Here is a 20730-nt window from a genome sequence, read left to right on the forward strand (position 1 = left end):
AACAAAAAAAACAAAAACAACGAGCTACAAACCGATCGATCTTAGCGAAGAAGTTGGAGGAACCTGATCATCGATGAGGCAGTGTTTACATAAAGAAAAATACAGACATGCAGAGTGGTTATTGGTTTTTATTGGTTCAGTCTGCAGACATGACGCATGAGAAATGCAGAGTTTCTGCACAACAGACGATCAATGACAGTGAACGTTTCATTTCACAACAGCATTCTGTGCAGACCAAAAAATAAACCATCCACCATTGTTGTTTTTAATGCGATTCTTCTGAACAGAGAAAACTAATTTCTTTGTGGAAAAACAAAGAAAGTGTATCACTGATAACCCAAAGCTGCCATGGCGGCAGGATAAAGAGGAAGCTTCCTTTTATCGCCCCCTGGTGGCCATTAAGCAAACGTCGTTTGACTCAATTTTTGTAACACTGGCTTCACTTTCCAAGCCAGGCTTGTCTCAACAGATGTGAAATAATTACACATCAGGCAAGTGGAATGTTGGAGAAGAGAGAGCTATTGTGCATGGCTGTAGCTTTCAATGAACATGCACATCAATCCTGTGAAAGCTGCTGACTCAACAGCAAGTTAACTTTTTTTTTAGATGTTGGAAGTTTAACCTTTAAACTAAAAACACCAACATCCACCAGAGTACTGAGATCAGTAACTGCAACAAGTACTTATCGTCACCCGGATGTATGAGAATAATACTGCATACTACAGCAGGATAGTACATTTAGTTCTGGACTCATTTTTCAATGTAAATGATGCATAAAAAAGCAACTTTCATTGTCAAGCACACCTGGAAAGAGATGTGTCAACCTCAGACAATGGCACAAAAGAAGCAGCTCTTATGGCCTCATCAATCACAGTCTATGCTTCATGAGGTATAATTAAATATCAATTTAACACCATGAAATGATAAAGCCTGCCTGATTATTTTAAGTAAGCAGACATGCTTTTTTTTTTTGTTTGTTTTGTTTTTAATTTCAATTTGACCTGATTTTTCTGGTTCATAAAAGCTACTCTGTGCAGGATAAATAAATAAAAAGCATGGGTAGAATTCAACTGTAACACATGAAGGATTATGCCAGTGTGTGTTGTGGCTCTTTAGTGCACATCATGCTAAATGTTATAGGTATCAACCATTTTCATCTACCACGAATTAAATGCAACAGCTTTACTCTGATGACATGGGGTGTTTTGAAGCCTGCTTTTTGTACCTTTTTTCAGCAGTGAGAAGAAAAAAAAAAGTTCTAAAAAAAAATAGATTAACAGCATCTTCAGCGTTTCACTGCACTGGACCTTCCAAACACACTGGTATAAACCTTTATCTGATACCATCCCATCAATATGGGTTGAACATTTATTCCTTACATGAATCAATAGGTTTTTTTGTGCTGCACTACATTACCAGAACCTAAATCCAACCCAGTGTACTATGTTGGCTCTGGGCATACCAGGCAGCTGGCTCATTCAAAGAAAGAAGTACAAAAATACAAAATTGCTTGGGCATTATCCGCAAGGCTTGTATTTAAAGAAAGCACAAATGTGCTACAAATATGGCAACGTTTTACACAAAGCCACATTTATATAGAAGCCAACTAACATTTTCTTTAACCAAGCAGGGAGCTTATTAGAAGGCTGATCTCCAACAGTGGTGCATGCAAATTGGGTTGGAAAACTGTAACTAACCGCAGAAGAGGAAAACTGGATTCTGCATGTGAACACACTCGTAGCGTTGGAAGCTAAATTTATGCATGAATACCAGCTAATCGGTTCAAAACATGTTACTGAAGTTACAACTACACACTCTCCGCTTTCATGGCTCATAAGCATTCAGTGCGTTTTCTATCTGTGCTGTTAAAGGTAAAAAAATAAAATAAAACAGAGCAGCACATCAAAGACAAAGGAGGGTTCCTGCAGACACACCCTGGATGGTGCAGATAAACATCATGTAAAGCAGAACCCTGAAAACATGAACTGACCACCAAATGTCAAAACATTGGAGTCAGCTGGTTCTCTGCACTCAAGTGTCTTTTTTTTTTTTTATTGTGTGTATTATGTGATGGATTTACACCAAATACGCAGCTGATTTAATGGACTGCATTATTATTTAAATTGTTCAGTTAGAGATTGTCCTTTTTACTTTGTTCCCCTTAAACTGCATTACGATCCTATAGTTTAATCACAAAGACATCTAATTTTCAACAAATCCTTGAAAGCTTATCTATAAATGCAGTATGCAACAGTGGTCCTTCAGTATGAGGAAACAGTTCAAATGATGAATTAGAGCCTGCTCGGCTGAACTGAAAGAAACAGCTGAGACTCTTGGAATATAAGGCGCCAAAACCCAAACGGTCAAGGAAGGTGAAAGGTTTAAACAGTCAAGCTAGGCGGAGTGCAAGGGTATGACAAATTTACAACCGAATGGGGAATGGTACTTGATTCCCACTTCCTGGAACACCTGGCGGGGAATACCTATGTCACACAGGTAAACTCTGCCGGCTCCTTCGGCCAAAGGAAGGGGGAGGCAAAGTGATAGGGACCACTTGGCCTCGACTGCATGGCCCAGCCCACTTACAGGAGGATCCAAGCTAAGCACTGGTGCTCTGTTCTGGTTGGCCCAGTCCGTTGCTGCCCGGTACCAAGGCTGATCCATCAGGAATGTGTTCTCGTGGCAGTCCAGACAGTTTATGATTAGATCCACCGGGGTGTCTGGAAGATCTGTAGAGATAAACAGAGAAAATAACAGCGTGACCCACTGAGAACGATTTCATAAAAACCAAATCTAAATCGCCATTCACAGCCAAGTTCACCTTTGATGCTGGACACCTGTTTGCCACCGGTCTTAATGAAGAGCGTCAGCTCGCTCGTCACAGAATCAAGCAGCTTGACAAAGTTCGGCAGAAACAGTATGACCTCCACTTCATGGTTGGCCAGGTGACGACCGCAGCTGATGCCCTGCGCTCCCTGAACATGAGGTCCACACAGCAGCGCCACTGTAGGTCGCTGATGTAGATTTTTTGGCGTAAATCTGAAAAATGTAAACAGTTTATAAAAAGCAATTAAACTGTTCTTCTTGTGGAAAAGAGGTGAGTTCCTATAATTGTTTTACTTCAAAATTCAATAATTTTCCAGACTCGATTTTCAAAGATTTTCCAGAACATTTGAGTGCAAAAAAATTGACCTGCTTGGGTTTTTTTGTATTAATCATGAAACAATGTTATGCTGAGGGTTGACTTTTCATTCAGCATAGAGATGAAGGCCACTGGATTATCACTTTATTTGTTGGCAAGTTACAGCAGCAGCACTTTAAAATCTAAAGCATATTTGTCTAATCTAGACCAAATTATTCTACACTAAATTCTGTACTACTTAATACATTTGACACATTTATGCTGTTTTGAAAACCACCAAGAGTCAAAAAAGCTTTGAATGTACCTTTTTTATTTTTAGATAAATTATTCTTTATCTATGGTTTCTCACTTAGTGAATCTATGCTTCACAAAAGAATTGATTTATATGTGGAAAATGAATCTAAGAACACTTCAGAAATCCATACTTTTTATGTTTCAGATAAGGGAATAAAGAATAAAGTTTACAAGCTAAACAATTTTTTTTTCATACTCCTATGTTTTTTTCCCCCATCCTTATCCAGAACTGGAAAACACTAAAAGCAAATTCCAGACTTTTTCAAGACTGTAAGAACTTGAAAAAGGAAGAAACTGTGGCTGTTCAACCTGTAAAACCAAAAAATATATATATAATCGACTCCAAACCTGCTTCTTGCACACGTTCAGTCCAATTCTTCTCCATTCTAAATTAGGGTTGAACGTGGAAATTCCTCTAATTCAATATTCTTACCTGTTGGGCCCTCCTAACAACGTAAGTGTCATTTGGCTGGCACAAACTCCAGTCATCTCCAGTCTCCGCTCCAGTGTGAGACCATGACGCTCAGCAGCAGACAACAGACGCTTGTGGAGCTCATAGGAAATACTTGGAACAACAAGTCCAGAGTCTGTATGATGTAAACAAAAGCAGGTTTATACTACTCTGCTCCATTTTAATCTTAAATACTAGCTTTCAATTCAGTTATTGAAATGCTAAAAACACTCACCAGTGCAGTATTCTTTAGGCCCAGGCTGTGGAACAACAATCTGTCTGTAAACAACAGGTTTGCCCTCCAGGATGTTCTCATCATGGCGGTACCGGGTGGGCGTCTGATCCTGAGGCGTGCCACGTGACCTCGCACCACTACGTCGCTCTGTCGTGTCAATCTCTGAGAAAACCGCGGCTTTGTCAAACAATGCCAGGTTTCCTTCAAAATCGAAATCTGTATCCAGCCCATCATCCATGCCGTCGCCGAAGCACTCGTCGTCTCTGGTCTTCATCTGGCCATTCTTCACCCCGTTCTTTTTTGGTGTCGCTTGGTTTGCCCCTCGACTAGTAGATGACCCTGAGAGTATTGAAACAACAGCTATTAGCATCACAACACAATAATCATCAGAAGGCTTTACCTTTGGCCAAATGAATAACACGCACAGGAGTTATGTCTTCGACGAAAGCCTTTAGGTTGACCCAGTGCATCCAGGTGGCGTTCTCCATAACTTTTACAGCACTGCTGAGGAGAGTTCAGCTTCTCCACAGATCTGGGATCCCCCTTTGGGACTGCAACTGGTACAGTGCTTCCCTTTGCAGCTGGGCTTGGATTTATCCTGACATTCCCATTTCTGATGTCCAAAATCTTTAGCTCCTTTATATCAATGGCACTGTAAGGAAGGAAGCCAAAGATATCTTCAGAAACAAAGATACATGTTCCAGACACATTTTACCGGGGCACTAGTACCAGGATAAATCTGCTGTGTCACACTAAACTGTACCCATATTGTCATAGAATCCTGATTGCATGCTGCTGATTCCCAGTCACATTTAGTTGTCTTGGGATCATATTGCGTGTGCTTTAACAATCTGTCTGAGTGTCTTTTTTTCCTTTGGAATCAGTGAAAAAGATGAGAACTTTGGAACGAATAGAAATATATTTATCACTACTTGTATAAAATTGCGGTTGGTTAAATCGCTCACCAGGATCATCCGCAGTTGTTGGTAGACTAGTGGTTAGGAGTTGGCTTTTGCACCATGTTATCTGGGTTCAATTCCCAGTTAGGGAACATTTGTTTATGAATCTGTTTTGGAAAAAAGTTTTAATCTCAGAGAGGCTTCACCTGGTTAAATAAAGACCGTTATAAGCACTATAGGAATAAGTAACATAAGCAAATTAAAATCACAACCCTCTGCCATATTTGTTTCCACTTTTCCTTTTCCTTTGGCAATAAAGCTTTTCTGATTCTGATCTAGCCATTGTATCATAAAGACAGATTAAGATCATATTGACACCATATTCAGAATTTATTGGCATCATAAACGCCATTTATTTATTTAGTCAATTTAAAGCTTTACACAAGAAATTCAGTCAGTCATTTTCTACCGCTTATTCCATAGTGGGTCGCGGGGGAGCTGGTGCCTATCTCCAGCAGTCTATGGGCGAGAGGCAGGGTACACCCTGGACAGGTCGCCAGTCCATCGCAGGGCAACACACAAACAACCATGCACACACTCATTCATACACCTAAGGGCAATTTAGAGTGACCAATTAACCTAACAGGCATGTCTTTGGACTGTGGGAGGAAGCCGGAGTACCCGGTGAGAACCCACACATGCACAGGGAGAACATGCAAACTCCATGCAGAAAGACCCCCGGTCGGGAATCGAACCCAGGACCTTCTTGCTGCAAGGCAACAGTGCTACCAACTGCGCCACCGTGCAAGAAATTCACGTCATTATAATGAATTCTGCCTATTTTACATGTATTGTCCACGTGATGGCGCAGTAGAGCAAATGAAGAACGTTGATGCCTCGGCTCATGAGTCGAGCAATTGGAAGGAAAGCCTTGGCTTCATCTCACCATCACTACCTTCTACCAACTGACTGTGTTTTACACACAGAGATTAATAAACAACATTGAAATACAATAACTTATCTGTGGTGCACTGAGGAAAGTTGAAGCGAAAAAACAATCTGTATTCGATGTTTACCTGAATGTGACCTCAGGAACGGGACACTTGACTCCGTTGTGGAAAGGTTGTCTTAAGGAGATGGTCTGGCTGGACTGGTCCACAGAGGACACCTCTCCTTGATAAACCCCCAGCGTAGGTCCACAGTTAAGGGACACCAAACTACCCAACCAGTCCGAGGCCATTATCTGCAATGAATAGTATATCTTTCACTTCAAAACTTACTGTTAAACCGTCACAACAGTAATCGCTGACTTTCAGGCAGTAGGTACACCGAAATATTCACTATTTGAAGCTAACGTTTGAGAATGTATTTAGCATTAGCTTTGGGCTTGTATCAAGCTAAGTTTCTCTCTAAACATCATTTTAGTTGTATAACTCTTAAAATATAGACAAAGTCTTATAATTTTTTACAATGTTATATCGACTGGGACTCTTCTGGACAGCACGCGACAATAAACCGCACAAATAACTGCTAACAAAATAGCTCTTCGATATAAGCTTCTAAGCTTTTAAACGGCTACTGCTTCTAGCTTCCTGTTTCCGGGAAACATCGCTTTTCAAAATAAGACGTGTGAGAAATCTTTCCCTATGGCTTATTTTCTTGATTCATTCTTGATTCATTTGTTTTGTTCTGTAAGTTTTACATGGATACTTTCGAGAAATTAGCAACTAATTTGATTAAATCTACATTATCAATGTCGGATTATTAATTACATTTTGAGCTGGTTCCCTGATTACAGTAAAATCGGTAAAACTTTCACACTTTGATCCAAAACTGAACATCCAGTGATCAAGGAGTGTTGCAGTCAAGGTGCAGTGTTATCATGAAAAAAATTATTTATTTCAGTAATTCCACTCAAAAAGCGAGACTTGTATATTATATTCATTCAGACTGATATATTCCAAAGGTTTATTTCTTTTCATTTTGATATGTATAACTAACAACTAATGAAAACCCCAAATTCAGTTTCTCAGAAAATTGGAATATTATTTAAGACCAATAAAAAAAAGTGTTTTTAGAAATGTTGGCCAACCGAAAAGTATCAACATAAAATCTATGAGCATGTACCGCACTCAATACTTAGTTGGGGCTCCGTTTGCCTGGATTACTGCAGCAATGCGGTGTGGCATGGAATCGATCAGTCTATGGCACTGCTCAGGTACTATGAGAGCCCAGGTTGCTCTGATAGTGGCCTTCAGCTCTTCTGAATTGTTCGGTCTGACGTATTGCATCTTCCTCTTCGCAATGCCCCATAGATTTTCTATAGGATTAAGGTCAGGCTAGTTTGCTGGCCAATTAAGAAGAGGGATACCATGGTCCTTAAACCAGGTACTGGTAGCTTTGGCACTGTGTGCAGGTACCACGTCCTGTTGGAAAGTGAAATCTCCAACTCCATAAAATTGGTCGGCAGCAGGAAGCATGAAGTGCTCTAAAACCTCCTGGTAGACGGCTGCATTGACCTTGGACCTCAGAAAACACAGTGGACCAACACCAGCAGATGACAGGGCATCCCAAACCATCACTGACTGTGGAAACCACAACCATGCCACAACCATGTTTCACTATGGGGAGGGTGTGTTCAGGGTTATAAGCAGTTTTCCACCATACTTGCAAGTTGGCCATAGAATTTTGGGCTCATCTGACCAGAGCACCTTCTTCCATATATTTCCCTGGTCTGCATCATTGTTTGTGGAAAATTAACCAGAATGTCATAGGGCTTTCTTTAAACAATGGCCTTCCTAATACCACTCTTTTATAATGGCCAGATTTGTAGAGTGCACCAGTAATAGCGGTCCTGTCAACATAATACATTTGCACACCACACGTTCCAGGATTTTATTTGTTAAGAATTTAAACCATGTATCATTTCCTTTCATTTCAGAGTTAGCTATGCACTTTGCTTTGGCCTGTTCTCATTAAATTTGTTGAAGTTTGTGGCTGTAATTTGACACAATGTGAAAAGTTCAAGGGGTATGCATGCTTTTGCAAGGCAGTGTAGTTTTTGCATCTGAGGACCTAAATCCCATCAGATGTAAGCTTCTGATAGAGAGAATTATCCCTTGCAAAAAGAATAAAAAAGATAATGAAAAAGTGTAAAAGCAGAAAGAGTAAAAATTTTCTTTTAATTCAGTACAAAATGAAAGAAAAAAACAGGAAATTTTCCACTGTAGAAAAAGAGACCTCTTTGTCTGCTCACAAAGTATTTGGGTATACAGGGATGTAAAAGTAAACAGAAAGGGATAATAATGCTTTCTATGAAAACAATAATAACAATAATATGATTTTGAACTCAGATGTTCTGAGTTTTTATCCATCTTTTTTATTCCAGAGTAAAGGTTGCTATTTTAGGGATTAATTTCATGAGAAATTAATCTTAGATGACATCCACCTTCTACAGTGAGCTGGTTTTTATTCGGATAAAGTACAAACTGCTGTTAAAATTGTGTTCTTTGACATTTGGGTGCTTTGACCAATGTTTGATCTGCATCACTTTATAAGTTTTAACATCCAGACATGTAGAGCACAGTGGAGGAAGCTGATTCGCTGTACACATTCAATAAATTACAATAATATTGAAAAGTTCATTCATATCAGTACCTCATTTCATTAAGTGAAACACATTATAAAGGTTAAATACATTTTTATTACACAAATGTGAGCTTAATGAACTGTTTGCTTAATACCTACTTAAAAATAGTTATTTCCTAAAAGCACTTTTAATCTGATAAGACACACCAGAATGGATGTTCTAATTTATTGAATATGACATTGAATCAGCGAGCGGGGTCTGCTTGTTTTCTTGTTTGTTTCTTGTTTTTACTTTTGGTCCTGGGACTAACAATGTGCTGCTGCAATATAATTGTTTTATTAAAGTATTTGTCAGTTACAAATCAGTTAAATGTACTTCATGTTCTGATAAAAGAGCGGTGTTTACTAGCCTGATTTACTAATCCAAAAAACCACTTTGGATTTTGTCACAAGGATGCAACATTTCACACTAACTTGGAGAATATCAGCACCCTTAGAGACAATCTATCACAATCCTTATCCTTAAAATAAAAAAAGCCCTTAAAAGAATATTATATGATACAGTTTTCTTTCATTTTGTGCTTATAGCAGTCATTAACTGTAGAAAACATTTAATCAGAAGAAAGCTGTGATTGGTGTTTTAGAAATGTCAATAAATAAGCCATTCAGGCTAAATGAGATCATGTGGAGACTATCGGGGGAGTGAGCAGCATTACACTCTCATCCAACTGCTTTTTGTTTACTGAGGTCACCATGGAAACTCCCTGGAAGGGTGCTACAGAGAAGCTCATTGCCGAAGCTGTGCAAGGATCGCATATGAAGCAATTGGACTCTGACAGAGAACAGGAGAGGATGTCTCAAGTCCTTTCAGCAAAACCATTCTTTTAGATATCACTTTTGAAATTTTAGTCATGCCATGCAAAATTTTATTTTGTCACATCAGAATTCCCCTTTTAGAATGACGTAAGTATGTTTGTTGCGGATGACACATTCAAAAAGCCCTGTAGGAAGATGACCATGTGTTTCCCGTCACGTAAACAGTGGGAATATTAGGAGACATGATCCAATTATAGCTGCACACCTCCAGATAACAGCTTTGTGTGAAAGTATGTCCTCTAGACGTAGGCAGGCTGGTGAGCAGTTTCTTCCTTTCAGAAGGGGCGCACGACTTAGACCTTGGAGGACGCAGCGGGACATTTCGCCCTTAACGCAGACATCAAAGTTTATTATTTTCTCATGGACCTAGACATGTGGTACTCCAGATCAGATTTTACAGCCCAGGTAAGAACCAATTAAAAAAAGATATTTTTAATTGGATTGAAAGACAATTATTTAAAAACTTGTGTTTTTCTTGTCAGTCTTCAGCATGGAGTGGTTTGGCAACTGTCTCTGGACCAGAGTTCATGTCAAAAGGCAGCTCCAGGTAACTGGACAGTTCTTAAGGTTTAAAAAAGACATACAGCAGTCTCTACATACACCCCTGATGAAGAGGTGTAAAACCTGAAAAATAAAGGTATCTTTGACACAATCTAACAATGAAACCTTTATAAAAGTCCAGCCCTTAAATTGAGTACATCACTGAGGGTAAACAATCTCATGTTAGGAACAACGGTTGTTGTCACAATCTATATCATTGGTACCCCTAATAATTCCTGTAAAATGAATGTAACAGACATGTTTAGTCAAATTTTTATTTTATTAAGCTGCGTTAAGAGTGTTGATTGACATTTAATTTGTAATCCATGTCTTCTTATTTCTCTGGTGTAGCAATACATGGAGAAACATTTTTCTTAGCCTATCTCCAAAATGGGACAGACCAGAAAACATGTTATTCAAAAGCTGCAGATTTGTGTTGATCTTCATAAATCACCAAAAATCTACAAGAAACTTGCCGACATCTACAGTGAGCTAAAATCAGAAGCATAAAACAACTGAAACTACGACAAACTAGGCTGGATGGAAACCAGAACTTCCATGTTAAGAAATAACTAAAACTAAATGATTAAAAACAAAATCAAGCATTTTACATCACATTTTATTTTAAAAGTTAAACAAAAATTAAATATTGTAAACAAAGTAAAAAAAGAAATAACCAAAACGTACTTGTTAAAGAACTGCAGCAAAGAGTACTGTTGGGGGGGGTCACCAGGTCTACATAACACAATCATGTACTAGCCAAGCAGGTTTTTGGCTCGTGTGCCAGAAAAATAATATTTCTGTTCCAAGACTAAACATGTGAAGTTTTGGGATTTTAACTGGAACTAAATACTTTGGTCAGAGAAGACTAAGATAATGTTTTTCAGCAACAAACAATGCAGTTACGTCTATCCTAAGATCAAGGATGGACAAGTTAACAAAGAAAGAAAAATCAAGCCGAACTGTTAAGAATGGCGAAGGATTTTGAATACCAGAAGATATAAAAAAAGGTGATCAGGACAGAAATGGTAACTTAGAGACAAAGTCAAGCTTCCTTCATTGCCAGCCCAGTCCCCAAACCTAAAACCCATACAAATCTGTGCAGAAAAGCCTTCTCTCTGTTTGCTACAACAGAGAGAAGGCTTTCTCTCTGAGAGAAATGTTCTTGGAAACTAAATGCTGTTGAACAAACTATTAACAGCAGAGGTTCTATTACTTGTGGTACCAATATGTGGAATTTGCCCCAACAAATAAATGATTAAATTTAGAAATGTTAATTTTCTAAATTCTTGAGTGTGAAATTACACTACACCAATAAAAACAAAATTTATTTTAAGGTTTTTCAAACACCTGTTATCATCCATGCCAGGGGTGCCAATAAGATTGGAGGGTGCAGTACAGAGGTGATTGTTGAGTAAAGTGGGTATACTTTGGATGATTTGTGTTTCTGCAAGCAACAGCGCTGGTGGCTTCAGAAGGAGCGACCCAGGTCTGAGGAGGTGGCAGTCAATGTACCATCTGGAGCCGGAGAGTCCTCCAAAGTCTTTTTCACCTGCAGGGGCAGAATTATGGATTGGTCGGGGTAAAAGACGCTTCGAACAAGCAGAAGGGGTGCCGTGGCTCCAGAGTGCTCAGGAATGGCTGAATACTAAACCGGACTGGCTGAGGACCAGAGAAATTACACCGGGCTACAACAAAACGATGGCACAGATGCTCGACATGGAACAAAAGGTGTTTCTATTTAAGTTGAGAATTCAGTATACTGTAAGTGTTTGTACATATTTCTGTATCTAAATGCTGGTTTGAACACAGGAGAAGAATAATTTTACCACAGAGGTAAGCATCCTGAGGGAGGCCTTGAAAGATGCTGAGGCGAGGGCCACAAATCTTCAAGAAGAACGAAACAAAGCTCTCCAGGATCTTCAGACCTCTGCAGAGGTAAATCAAACATATATAAGATAAATTAAGCTTCAAAAGAATCCAAGAGGCATGTTTACTATTATTATTTTTTATCTAATTTCAGATCTTTTATGTGTTATTAATTTTTTCTCTATGCAGATGCAGAAGATGGTGATCAGTCAGATGGAGGAGATGAAAAAGAGAGTCAGTGATGCCACACAGGGTCACTCTGAGGTGCAGAGACTGTTGAGAGAAGCCAACAGCCAGATCAGCCAAGCTTGTCTGGTCAGTATAAATTGCTAGATTGTACAACTTCAACTCGACAATGTGCAACCTGAATCTGAAACATACTCGCTTAACAAAGAAGAGATGTGATTTTCTCTGAGGACTTATACTTTCTTTCATAAGCATTTATACTCCCTCACCTTTTTCTGTTTTTTCACAATAGAGCCACAAACGTCTAAAGAATTTAAATATATTTTATGTTATAGACAGAGTCCCACCCAGTTATGAATCAGTAGGAAAGATAAATGGTTTTAAATATATCTTTTTTAGACAAATAAAAAGTATGGAGTGCATATGTATTTAATTCTCGTATGTATTCTCATATTCTCATATGAGCTTGGCAAACGACTTTTTATTTCTGCTCAGGACAAAGCTGTCTTATCAACACAAGTGCTGAAGTTGGAAGATAATGTAAAAGAGTTAAATACCAAACTGACTGATGCTCTATCTGTTGAAGATGATTTGAAAAAGGTATTCTATGACCTCATCTTGCCTCATGTGATCTTGTGATTCTATAATGTCTGGAGTATCACAAATCAAACATTTCTATCATAATTTCTCACAATCATCTTATAACTTTTGTTCTTATAGAAGAAAGAAGACCTCCTTCACAAGGTCCAGGAACTGGAAGTGCAGCTGAACAAAACCAGACAAGGCCCACAGAGCTTTGAGATCCATGATATCTTCAGTCATCCAGAGTATCTGAAGGAGACCAGGAAGATGAATGAGAACTCAAAGGTTCTTAGAGAGGTTTTAAAATGTTTTCTTACTTTATTATATTTTTTTGAGTTCTTCACTAAACTATTCATGTTGTATCTTTGGAGCAGGTAAATGAACAACTGAGACGAGAACTTGAACTGATCATGAAACAGCTGGCTGCGTCACAACAACAGCTGCAGGAGTTAAATGAGGAGAGAGACAAAAACTTAAGACAGATTACAGATCTGAAAGCAGAGCGCTCTCAGCTGCTCAGAGAAAAGGAGGAACTCCTAAGTAAAAGAAACCAAGGTGGACATGATGCATTAAATGAGCCAAAGGAAAACAGCTGCCAGCACAGGTGAGATGGTAGACTGGTGAACTCTTCAGTTTGAGAAAATCATATTTAATTATTACCTCTGCAAGTTAATACCATTATAACCAATAGACTACTGTCTGTTCCACAGTGCATCTGTAGAAGATTTTGAGTTAGAAAATCAGAAACTGCGGAATCAGTGTCTCCGTTTGGAAGAAACGCTCAGAGAGAAGAAGGAGAAACTGCAGCTACAAGAGGAAACGTATCACAACAAGGATAAAATGAGAATCCTGCGCATTAAAGAATTAGAAGACATGGCCTCACACTGGACAGAAAAATGGCAAAAGGTTGCTTTGACCCTTCAGTCCACACAAGATGAGTTAGAAGAACTCAAGACAAACTACACCATTTCTAAAGTAAGAAAACCATATTTTAAAGCTCTTTGAAAGATGTGTTTAGTTTCAGGACCATCCATCTATCCATTGTCTTCCGCTTTTCTGGGGTTCGGGTCGCGGGGGCAGCAGCCTAAGCAGAGAGTCCCAGACTTCCCTCTCCCCAGCCACTTGGGCTAGCTCATCTGGGTGAATCCCAAGGCGTTCCCAGGCCAGCCAAGAAACATAGTCCCTCCAGCGTGTCCTGGGTCTTCCTCTGGGCCTCCTCCCGGTGGGACGTGCCCGGAACAACTCACCAGGGAGGCGTCCAGGAGGCATCCTAACCAAAGGCCCGAGCCTCTCAACCTGGAGAAGCAGTGGCTCTACTCTGAATTTCTCCTGGATGACCGAGCTTCTTACCCTATCTGTAAGGGAGAGCGCAGACACCCTGCGAAGGAAACTCATTTCGGCTGCTTGTATCCGTGATCTCGTTCTTTCGGTCATGACCCAAAGCTCATCACCATAGATGAGGGTAGAGGGTAGATCGACCGGTTAATCGAGAGCTTCGCTTTTTGACTCAGCTCTCTCTGAGCTGAGTCAGAGAAGCCAGAGAAGCCACTCTACCTTTTTCAGGCTCAAGACCATGGCCTCAGATTTGGAGGCACTGATTCTCATCCCGGCCGTTTCACACTCGGCTCTGAACTGCTCCGGTGAGAGCTGTAGATCACGAGCTGAGGAAGCCAATAGGATCACATCATCTGCAAAAAGCAGAGACGCAATCCTAGGGCCACCAAAACGGATCCCCTCAACACCTTGGCTGTGCCTAGAAATTCTGTCCCTAAAAGTTATGACCAGAATCGGTGTGGGGGACCGAGTGGAAAACACAGGAATTCTTTGAAAAATAGGGTTTTTATTTTAACCCAAAAATTGGAATTACAAAATGCTGAGCTCATAAAAGAGGTAAAGGAAACAAAGCTGAACTCAGGCAAAAATGTGAACAAACAGACTAGCTGCACAAACAAAACATAACTGGCCTAACAAAGGAATGACACACAAAGGTATATAAGCTGGCTGATCAGACCATTAACACACAATAGGGGTAACTAAAGAGAATACAATCACTAACTACACCTAACACCACAGTACAGCTAAGTTTGTCAATAAACTAAACACCAAAAATAGAAAGCAAAAGTCTTAAACTTTAAGTATAAATATTAACGTAAATGGAAAAGCTTGTTTAACTAAAAAACTCCAAGTCCCCCCTCTCCAGCAGGAACTGGTGGTGCAGTCCAATCAGTCCATTGTATTTAAGTGTGCTCAGCCCTGGCCAGCATCTTTTGTCAGGCAACTCCCAGGGATCACAGCAGGTAAGTACCGGTAAAAGAAACAAGAATTAAACAGAAGCACAAACAAAGATGAACCATGGGTTGAGAAAAATACATAAGTAAGCTAAATGTGCGCGCACAAATAGAAAAAATGTATTTAAACCAACCAATAAACGTTTTTTTGCAAACTAAAGTGGTGTTGTGTTTGAATGAATAATAGTGCACAAGGGAGTTACCGACTTTAATAGAATGTGGCCATGGGTTTGCCCATCACAATCGGTGACAAAGGGCGACCTTGGCGGAGTCCAACCCACACCGGAAACAAGTCCAACTTACTGCCGGCAATGCGGACCAAGCTCTGACACCAGTCATACAGGGACTTAACAGCCTGTATCAAAGGGCCTGGTACCCCATACTCCCGGAGTACCACCTACAGGATTCCCACTCGGACTCACCCGGAACGTGTTTGAAGCTCTCCGAGAGGTGGGAGTTGAAGCTCCGCCTCACGGGAGACTCAGGCAAGGCGTTCTCAGCAGACCTTCAAGATTCATTTGGGTCTGCCAGGTCTGACTGGCATCCTACCCCACCATCAGAGCAGCTCACCACCAGGGTGTGGTCATTGGAAAACTCCGCTACCCTCTTCACCTGAGTGTCCAAGACATCCGGGCGCAGATCAAACGACACGACAACAAAGTCGATCATCGAACCGTGGCCTAGGGTGTCCTGGTGCCAAGAGCACATATGGACACCCTTATGCTTGAACATGGTGATAGTTATGGACCATAAATGACAAGCACAGAAGTCCAATAACAAAACACCACTCAGGTTCAGAACAGGAGGGCCATTCCTCCCAACCACACCCCTCCAGGTCTCACTGTCATTGCCAACGTGAGCGTTGAAGTCCCCCAGCAGAACAAGGGAGTCCCCCGGAGGGGTGCTCTCCAACACCCCCTCCAAGGACTCCAAAAAAGGTGGGTAGTCTGAACTGCTGTTTGGTGCATAAGCACAAACAACAGTCAGAACCCATCCCCCAACCTATAGGCGGAGGGAGGATACCTTGTCGTTCACCGGGGTGAACCCCAACGTACAGGCGCCAAGATGGGGGGCAACAACTATGCCCACCCCAGCTCGGCGCATCTCACCAGGGGCAACTCCAGAGTGGAAGAGTGTCCAACCCCTCTCAAGGAGACTGGTTCAAGAGCCAGAGCCGTGCCTCGAGGTGAGCCCGACTATTTCTGGCTGGAACCTCTCTACCTCGCACACTAACGCAGGCTCCTTTCCCACCAGAGAGGTGACATTCCACTTCCCAAGAGCCAGCTTCTGCAGTCAAGGATCGGACCGCCAAGGTCTCTGCCTTCGGCCGCCACCCATAGCACATTGCACCTGACCCCTTTGGCCCCTACCACGGGTGGTGAGCCCATCGGAAGGGTGATCAACGTTTCCTCTTCGGGCTGTGCCCGGCCGGGCTCCATTGGTGAAAGCCAGGCCACCAGGCGCTCGCCAGCATGCCCCAACTCCGGGCCTGGCTCCAGAGTGGGGCCCCGGTGACCGGCGTCCGGGCGAGGGAACACTGTGTCCATTTTTTGGCAATCATCATAAGGGATTTGTGGGCTACGCTTTGTCTGATCCCTCACCAAGGACCTGTTTGCCTTGGGTGACCCTAACAGGGCATAAAGCCCCTGACAACATAGCTCCTAGGATCATTCAGACACTCAAACCCCTCCACCACATTAAGGTGGCAGCCCAGGGAGGGGGACATTTACGTTAATGTTTCAGGACATTTACTATTAATAATCAGGTCACACAATTATACAGTCAGATGAATAAAAATATGATACCCCATGTAATATCAAAACGTTCATCAAAAATGCTTAAATTTCAACATCTAATTATGTTTTTATCTTAATTGCTCATAAACAAAAATAAATCCACCTTCTTTTAACTTTTGAACAAAAGATAGCAGAGGAAAGGTTAGGACGCCATACCCCCTTGCTAGTCTTAGGAAGTGGCTGCAAGAACCTGCCTAGATACCAACAGTAAAAGCCCGATTTAAAACTGAAACAGTTAAAACAGAGATGGATAAGTATTTAAGTCTATAAAATACAAGTTTAAAATGCTGACAGGCCTAAACAAGATGGGGAACTGTGCAATATATAACAGTATCAACCTTATTTACAATCACATTCAATAAATTAGAATATTTGTTCCAGTAAGGTTTGTTTGTTATATTAAGTGTATTTCTTGAGAATAAATACCTTTAAGCATTTTATAAAACATATCCTTCAAAAAGCTTACATTTCTGTATTAAAAATGTTTTTTATTGATCTGATTCTAATCTTAAATGTCATATTTACATTACCTGTAAGCATAAAATCCTCATAATTAACCAAAATAAAGACTTGAAAACATCAGTTTGTGTGCAGTTAATCTATATAATGTGTTTCACTTAGTGAGCTTAGTTACTGAAACAAATAAACATTAAATAAAATAAACAATAAATACATATTTTGTCCATGATTGTTAATGTAAATCATGAATGTTATTGGTCCTAATACATAACCTTGAGGGATACCCTTTTTTCAATTGTTATATTTGAGAAGGAGAACCATTTTTCTAACCAGCTTCCTGTGAGATAATTTGGAAACCAGCCAACTGCTTGCTGAGAAAACAAAGATAACAAAGACAGATTTCTACTCCAAGGGGACTTCATCTGAAATATTTATGAGATAAAAACGAATCAGTCTGAAAAAAGTCACAGTTTATTTAACTGCAACTACTTTTTATCTTCCAGACAGGCTCTGAGTCCTTGCTGAGGTCCAGGTTTGAGGCTTGTAAACAGCAAGAAGGTAAAGATGCCTTCTGTAATGTATTCTGTAATAATAGAATCTTCTCAATTACTTTGCAACTAACCAGCTTCACCAGCTTTAACAAACCCGAGAAAAAAAACATTCTTTGAACACAAGGGGGCATTAAAGTGCACTGAGCTTCCATTTGCAGGTGGTGATTTGGTGCAGACTTTTGACAAAGAGACGCAGACAGAGTGGGTGGATTTTAAACAGATTTTCACAGAATGCACGGATGGAAAATAGTCAGAATACAACTCTGCAGTCTGACCTTCCATTGTGTTTTCTGTTTGTCAGCTTTTCAGAATCCTTTTTTACATGTGAGCCCCCATCAGATTCCCCATGTAACGGAAACAAATCTCCTCAGGTAACATGACATTACTCTCACAATGACATGCTTAATGTTACAGTATTAAAAAATGCAATGTGTATACGTTAACATGACCACACATGATCATCAGATGTGGAGGCAAAGTGGTGAGGTAGAGAGGCTGAAGCAAAAACTTGCAGAAACAGAAAGGGAAGTGACTGAGAGGTAAGATTAGAGTCAGAAAAATAATTAAGTGCAGTGTTCCTATAGTGAGTTAGTTTTTTAACATTTCTATGTTTAGAGAGCATGATTTGAGGACTCTGGAACGCTTGAGAGAGATGGAAAGAACTGAGGCTCAAATTTGGATTTCAGCTCTGAAGCTCAAGGTACAAAAAACACATTTTCATCTGTCTGTATTAACTACTGGACATTAACAAATGACCTGATCATCTTTTCTTTCTTCACTCCATTTTATTATGAAAGCTCTTGAAAAAGGTATCTGGAGATTGTCATAATGTTTGGACAGATGTGTCAAACCCTGCCTCAATACATGAGCAGCAAGGTGGTATGAGCTTTTGCGTTTAAAAGACGGTGCATGTAAAAATAATAACGCAGGAATTTTTCCCAGCAGAGATTTAAAACAACGCCTTGTGTGTAATTTCAGAGTCCAGGGAGAGGTCAGAGAAGACGCAGCAGCTGAATTCCCCAGTGCTCCACAAGCATCCAACTAAGAGGCAGACGTTTTCCCTGGTAAAATATTTTGGTAAAAAACACCTATAGTAGAATAAATAACTATGGATTCCCTGCTGATTATTTAGGTTTGCTCTCTGATAAAAACAGAAGCACTGTCTGCAGATTTTGTATTAGTTTTATTTTAAGGTGGTGAGACACAATATTCAAAGAATCTGAATAAGACATGACATAAAAAGTCAAAGCTAGTCATTGAGTGAACTAAGCATTTGATCCCCTGCAACACAACCAGAATCCTGGCTCCCACAGATTAGTTATTCCTCCATGTTGCTCACAAATCAATGAAATGATCATGTGCAGATACTCATAATCTTACCTTTGAATGTGTGTAAAGCACACCAATCCACATAATCAATTCCAACCTCTTCACCACCATGAACGGAGTTGTCAAAGGACATCAGGAAGAACATGGTAGATCTGCACAAGAATGAAATGGTCTCTAAGAACATCAGCTATCCTGGTGAGAAGCTGACAGCTGTTGGAATAAGAGATGTATAATATGACCATCAACTCCTCTGTTTGGAGCTTCATGCAAGTTCTTGGCTCATGGGCTGAGAATGAAGCTGAGATAGATGAGGAATCTGCTCACAGCTTAAGAGGAGGAGCTTGTAAATAACCTGAAGACAGTTGGACCACTGTCAGCAAAACACCACTGGTAACAGACTACACTGTAATAGAGTGAAATCTTGCATCCCAGCTTAGGTTTCACAGTGAACATTTAAATGACTCAGAGAAACGTTAAGAAAAAGTTATTTAATCATTCAAGACCAATATCGAGCTCTTTTGCATCAGCTCAACTTGTCAGGATTGGAGAAATAATGAGTATGCCCCAAAGAACACCATCTCCACTGAGGAGGTGGAAACGTTATGCTTTGTGATTGCTGGTGGAAACCTGTGAGCAGCTACAGAAAATGTCTTAGTGCTGTTCTTGCCAAAAAAGGTTTCTCAACAAAGTTCCGAGTCTTGCTTTGATGGAGGGTCAAGTACTTATTTTTAGTCAATAACATGCAAACAGCCAAATAAAACTACAGACTGTGCTTTTGTTTTTTTAAGGAGAAAACTCAAAAAGCGAACAGGGGATCAAATACCTTCCTCACCCACTGTGCAAATCATCTCCCATGTTAAAATACATGTACAGTAAATGATAAGTATCTTATCTGCAGGGTAAAAATGAGAAACCATGTGTTCAAGACAAGAAGAATAAAACCATCTGTCCTGTTAATCCAGAGGTGGAGCAGCAAAGAAAAATGGTCACTGAGCAGGTAGACCAACAGGATTTTCTAGCCAAAGATTGTTTGGATTTTATTAGTCAACTGAAATTTAGCACCACTGGATCAGCTCAAGCAAACATTTCCTGCTGCTGTTGTCACTTTGAAATTTAGCAACTCCAAAACATTTTTCATGGTCCAAGCAAAATAAGTTCACCCATCTAAAACTTAATGGGCTTCCAGGATTTAATCGATCAATAGCAATCTATTTAGATTTTTAGGTATTCCCATCAGATCAAGATGTTTTTGCTCTCAAATGAATAAATAATTACTTTAAACTCCTACATCTCGCTGATTGTAGTTAAAGAGCTTGTTTAAGGATCGAGAAGGAAAGGAGGCACGAAGATCTGCTGACTCACAAGCAGCCGCTCAGAGTGGATCCTCCTCACCTCAGGACTGGACTCCCACATCTTTAGTTGTGAGGGTGAGAAGAGAAATACAGAAAATCATCTGATCAGAGTTAAAAAGTGCAAACCAAATTCTGTTTTTTTTTTTTCTTTTCAGGCTGAAGCAGACAGGAGAAACTGGCAGCAGGGCTCAGCTTTAATGCCGGTGTTGGAGGAGGATGAGGAGAACAGTGACTGGGCAGGAGTGGAAGAGGGGGATGCATAAAGGGAAACCCATACTGAGGTCATACTGAAG

General features: G+C 40.3%; 2 protein-coding genes and 1 long non-coding RNA gene across 5 annotated transcripts; 1 reads left to right on the forward strand and 2 right to left on the reverse strand.

Moving 5' to 3' along the window:
* Positions 1-110: 110 nt before the first annotated feature.
* Positions 111-6622, reverse strand: edc3 (enhancer of mRNA decapping 3 homolog (S. cerevisiae)). Of its 2 annotated transcripts, XM_047390460.1 has the most exons (7): positions 6491-6622; positions 6098-6264; positions 4548-4774; positions 4123-4461; positions 3870-4023; positions 2822-3039; positions 111-2729 (listed from the first exon to the last, which is right to left on the reverse strand). In XM_047390460.1, exons 2-7 carry the CDS (start codon positions 6259-6261, stop codon positions 2395-2397), a joined length of 1437 nt encoding a protein of 478 aa, XP_047246416.1. In that variant the 5' UTR covers positions 6262-6264; positions 6491-6622; the 3' UTR covers positions 111-2394. The 2 variants fall into 2 exon arrangements, with proteins under 2 accessions (XP_047246416.1, XP_047246423.1); XM_047390467.1 differs by having other exon boundaries at positions 6098-6601.
* A 2843-nt stretch (positions 6623-9465) lies between these two features.
* On the forward strand, positions 9466-20729 carry LOC124884414 (trichohyalin-like). Of its 2 annotated transcripts, none has more exons than XM_047392334.1 (20): positions 9466-9572; positions 9765-9890; positions 9968-10032; positions 11480-11756; positions 11838-11963; positions 12084-12209; positions 12576-12680; positions 12801-12947; positions 13037-13266; positions 13373-13637; positions 17709-17763; positions 17915-17957; positions 18058-18127; positions 18222-18295; positions 18372-18456; positions 18554-18632; positions 18735-18820; positions 19984-20082; positions 20390-20512; positions 20593-20729. In XM_047392334.1, exons 2-20 carry the CDS (start codon positions 9846-9848, stop codon positions 20698-20700), a joined length of 2208 nt encoding a protein of 735 aa, XP_047248290.1. In that variant the 5' UTR covers positions 9466-9572; positions 9765-9845; the 3' UTR covers positions 20701-20729. The 2 variants fall into 2 exon arrangements, with proteins under 2 accessions (XP_047248290.1, XP_047248298.1); XM_047392342.1 differs by having other exon boundaries at positions 11584-11756.
* On the reverse strand, positions 10292-19627 carry LOC124884466. The gene is made up of 3 exons (XR_007042444.1): positions 19137-19627; positions 11855-11955; positions 10292-11577 (listed from the first exon to the last, which is right to left on the reverse strand). It is a non-coding gene; the product is annotated as an uncharacterized LOC124884466 (long non-coding RNA).
* Position 20730: the final 1 nt, after the last annotated feature.

The sequence above is a fragment of the Girardinichthys multiradiatus genome, chromosome 2 (genome assembly GCF_021462225.1).
Source record: "Girardinichthys multiradiatus isolate DD_20200921_A chromosome 2, DD_fGirMul_XY1, whole genome shotgun sequence".
NCBI lineage: Eukaryota > Metazoa > Chordata > Actinopteri > Cyprinodontiformes > Goodeidae > Girardinichthys > Girardinichthys multiradiatus.

Coding starts and splice junctions, on each gene's coding strand:
- edc3 (XM_047390460.1), bottom strand. CDS start 6,261: ATGGCCTCGGACTGGTTGGGTAGTTTGGTGTCCCTTAACTGTGGACCT. Junction 4,462..4,547: donor TCGTCGAAGACATAACTCCT/GTGCGTGTTATT, acceptor CAATACTCTCAG/GGTCATCTACTAGTCGAGGG. Junction 2,730..2,821: donor ACAGGTGTCCAGCATCAAAG/GTGAACTTGGCT, acceptor TTATCTCTACAG/ATCTTCCAGACACCCCGGTG.
- LOC124884414 (XM_047392334.1), top strand. CDS start 9,846: ATGGACCTAGACATGTGGTACTCCAGATCAGATTTTACAGCCCAG. Junction 12,681..12,800: donor TTGAAGATGATTTGAAAAAG/GTATTCTATGAC, acceptor TTGTTCTTATAG/AAGAAAGAAGACCTCCTTCA. Junction 18,821..19,983: donor AGAGGCAGACGTTTTCCCTG/GTAAAATATTTT, acceptor TCTTATCTGCAG/GGTAAAAATGAGAAACCATG.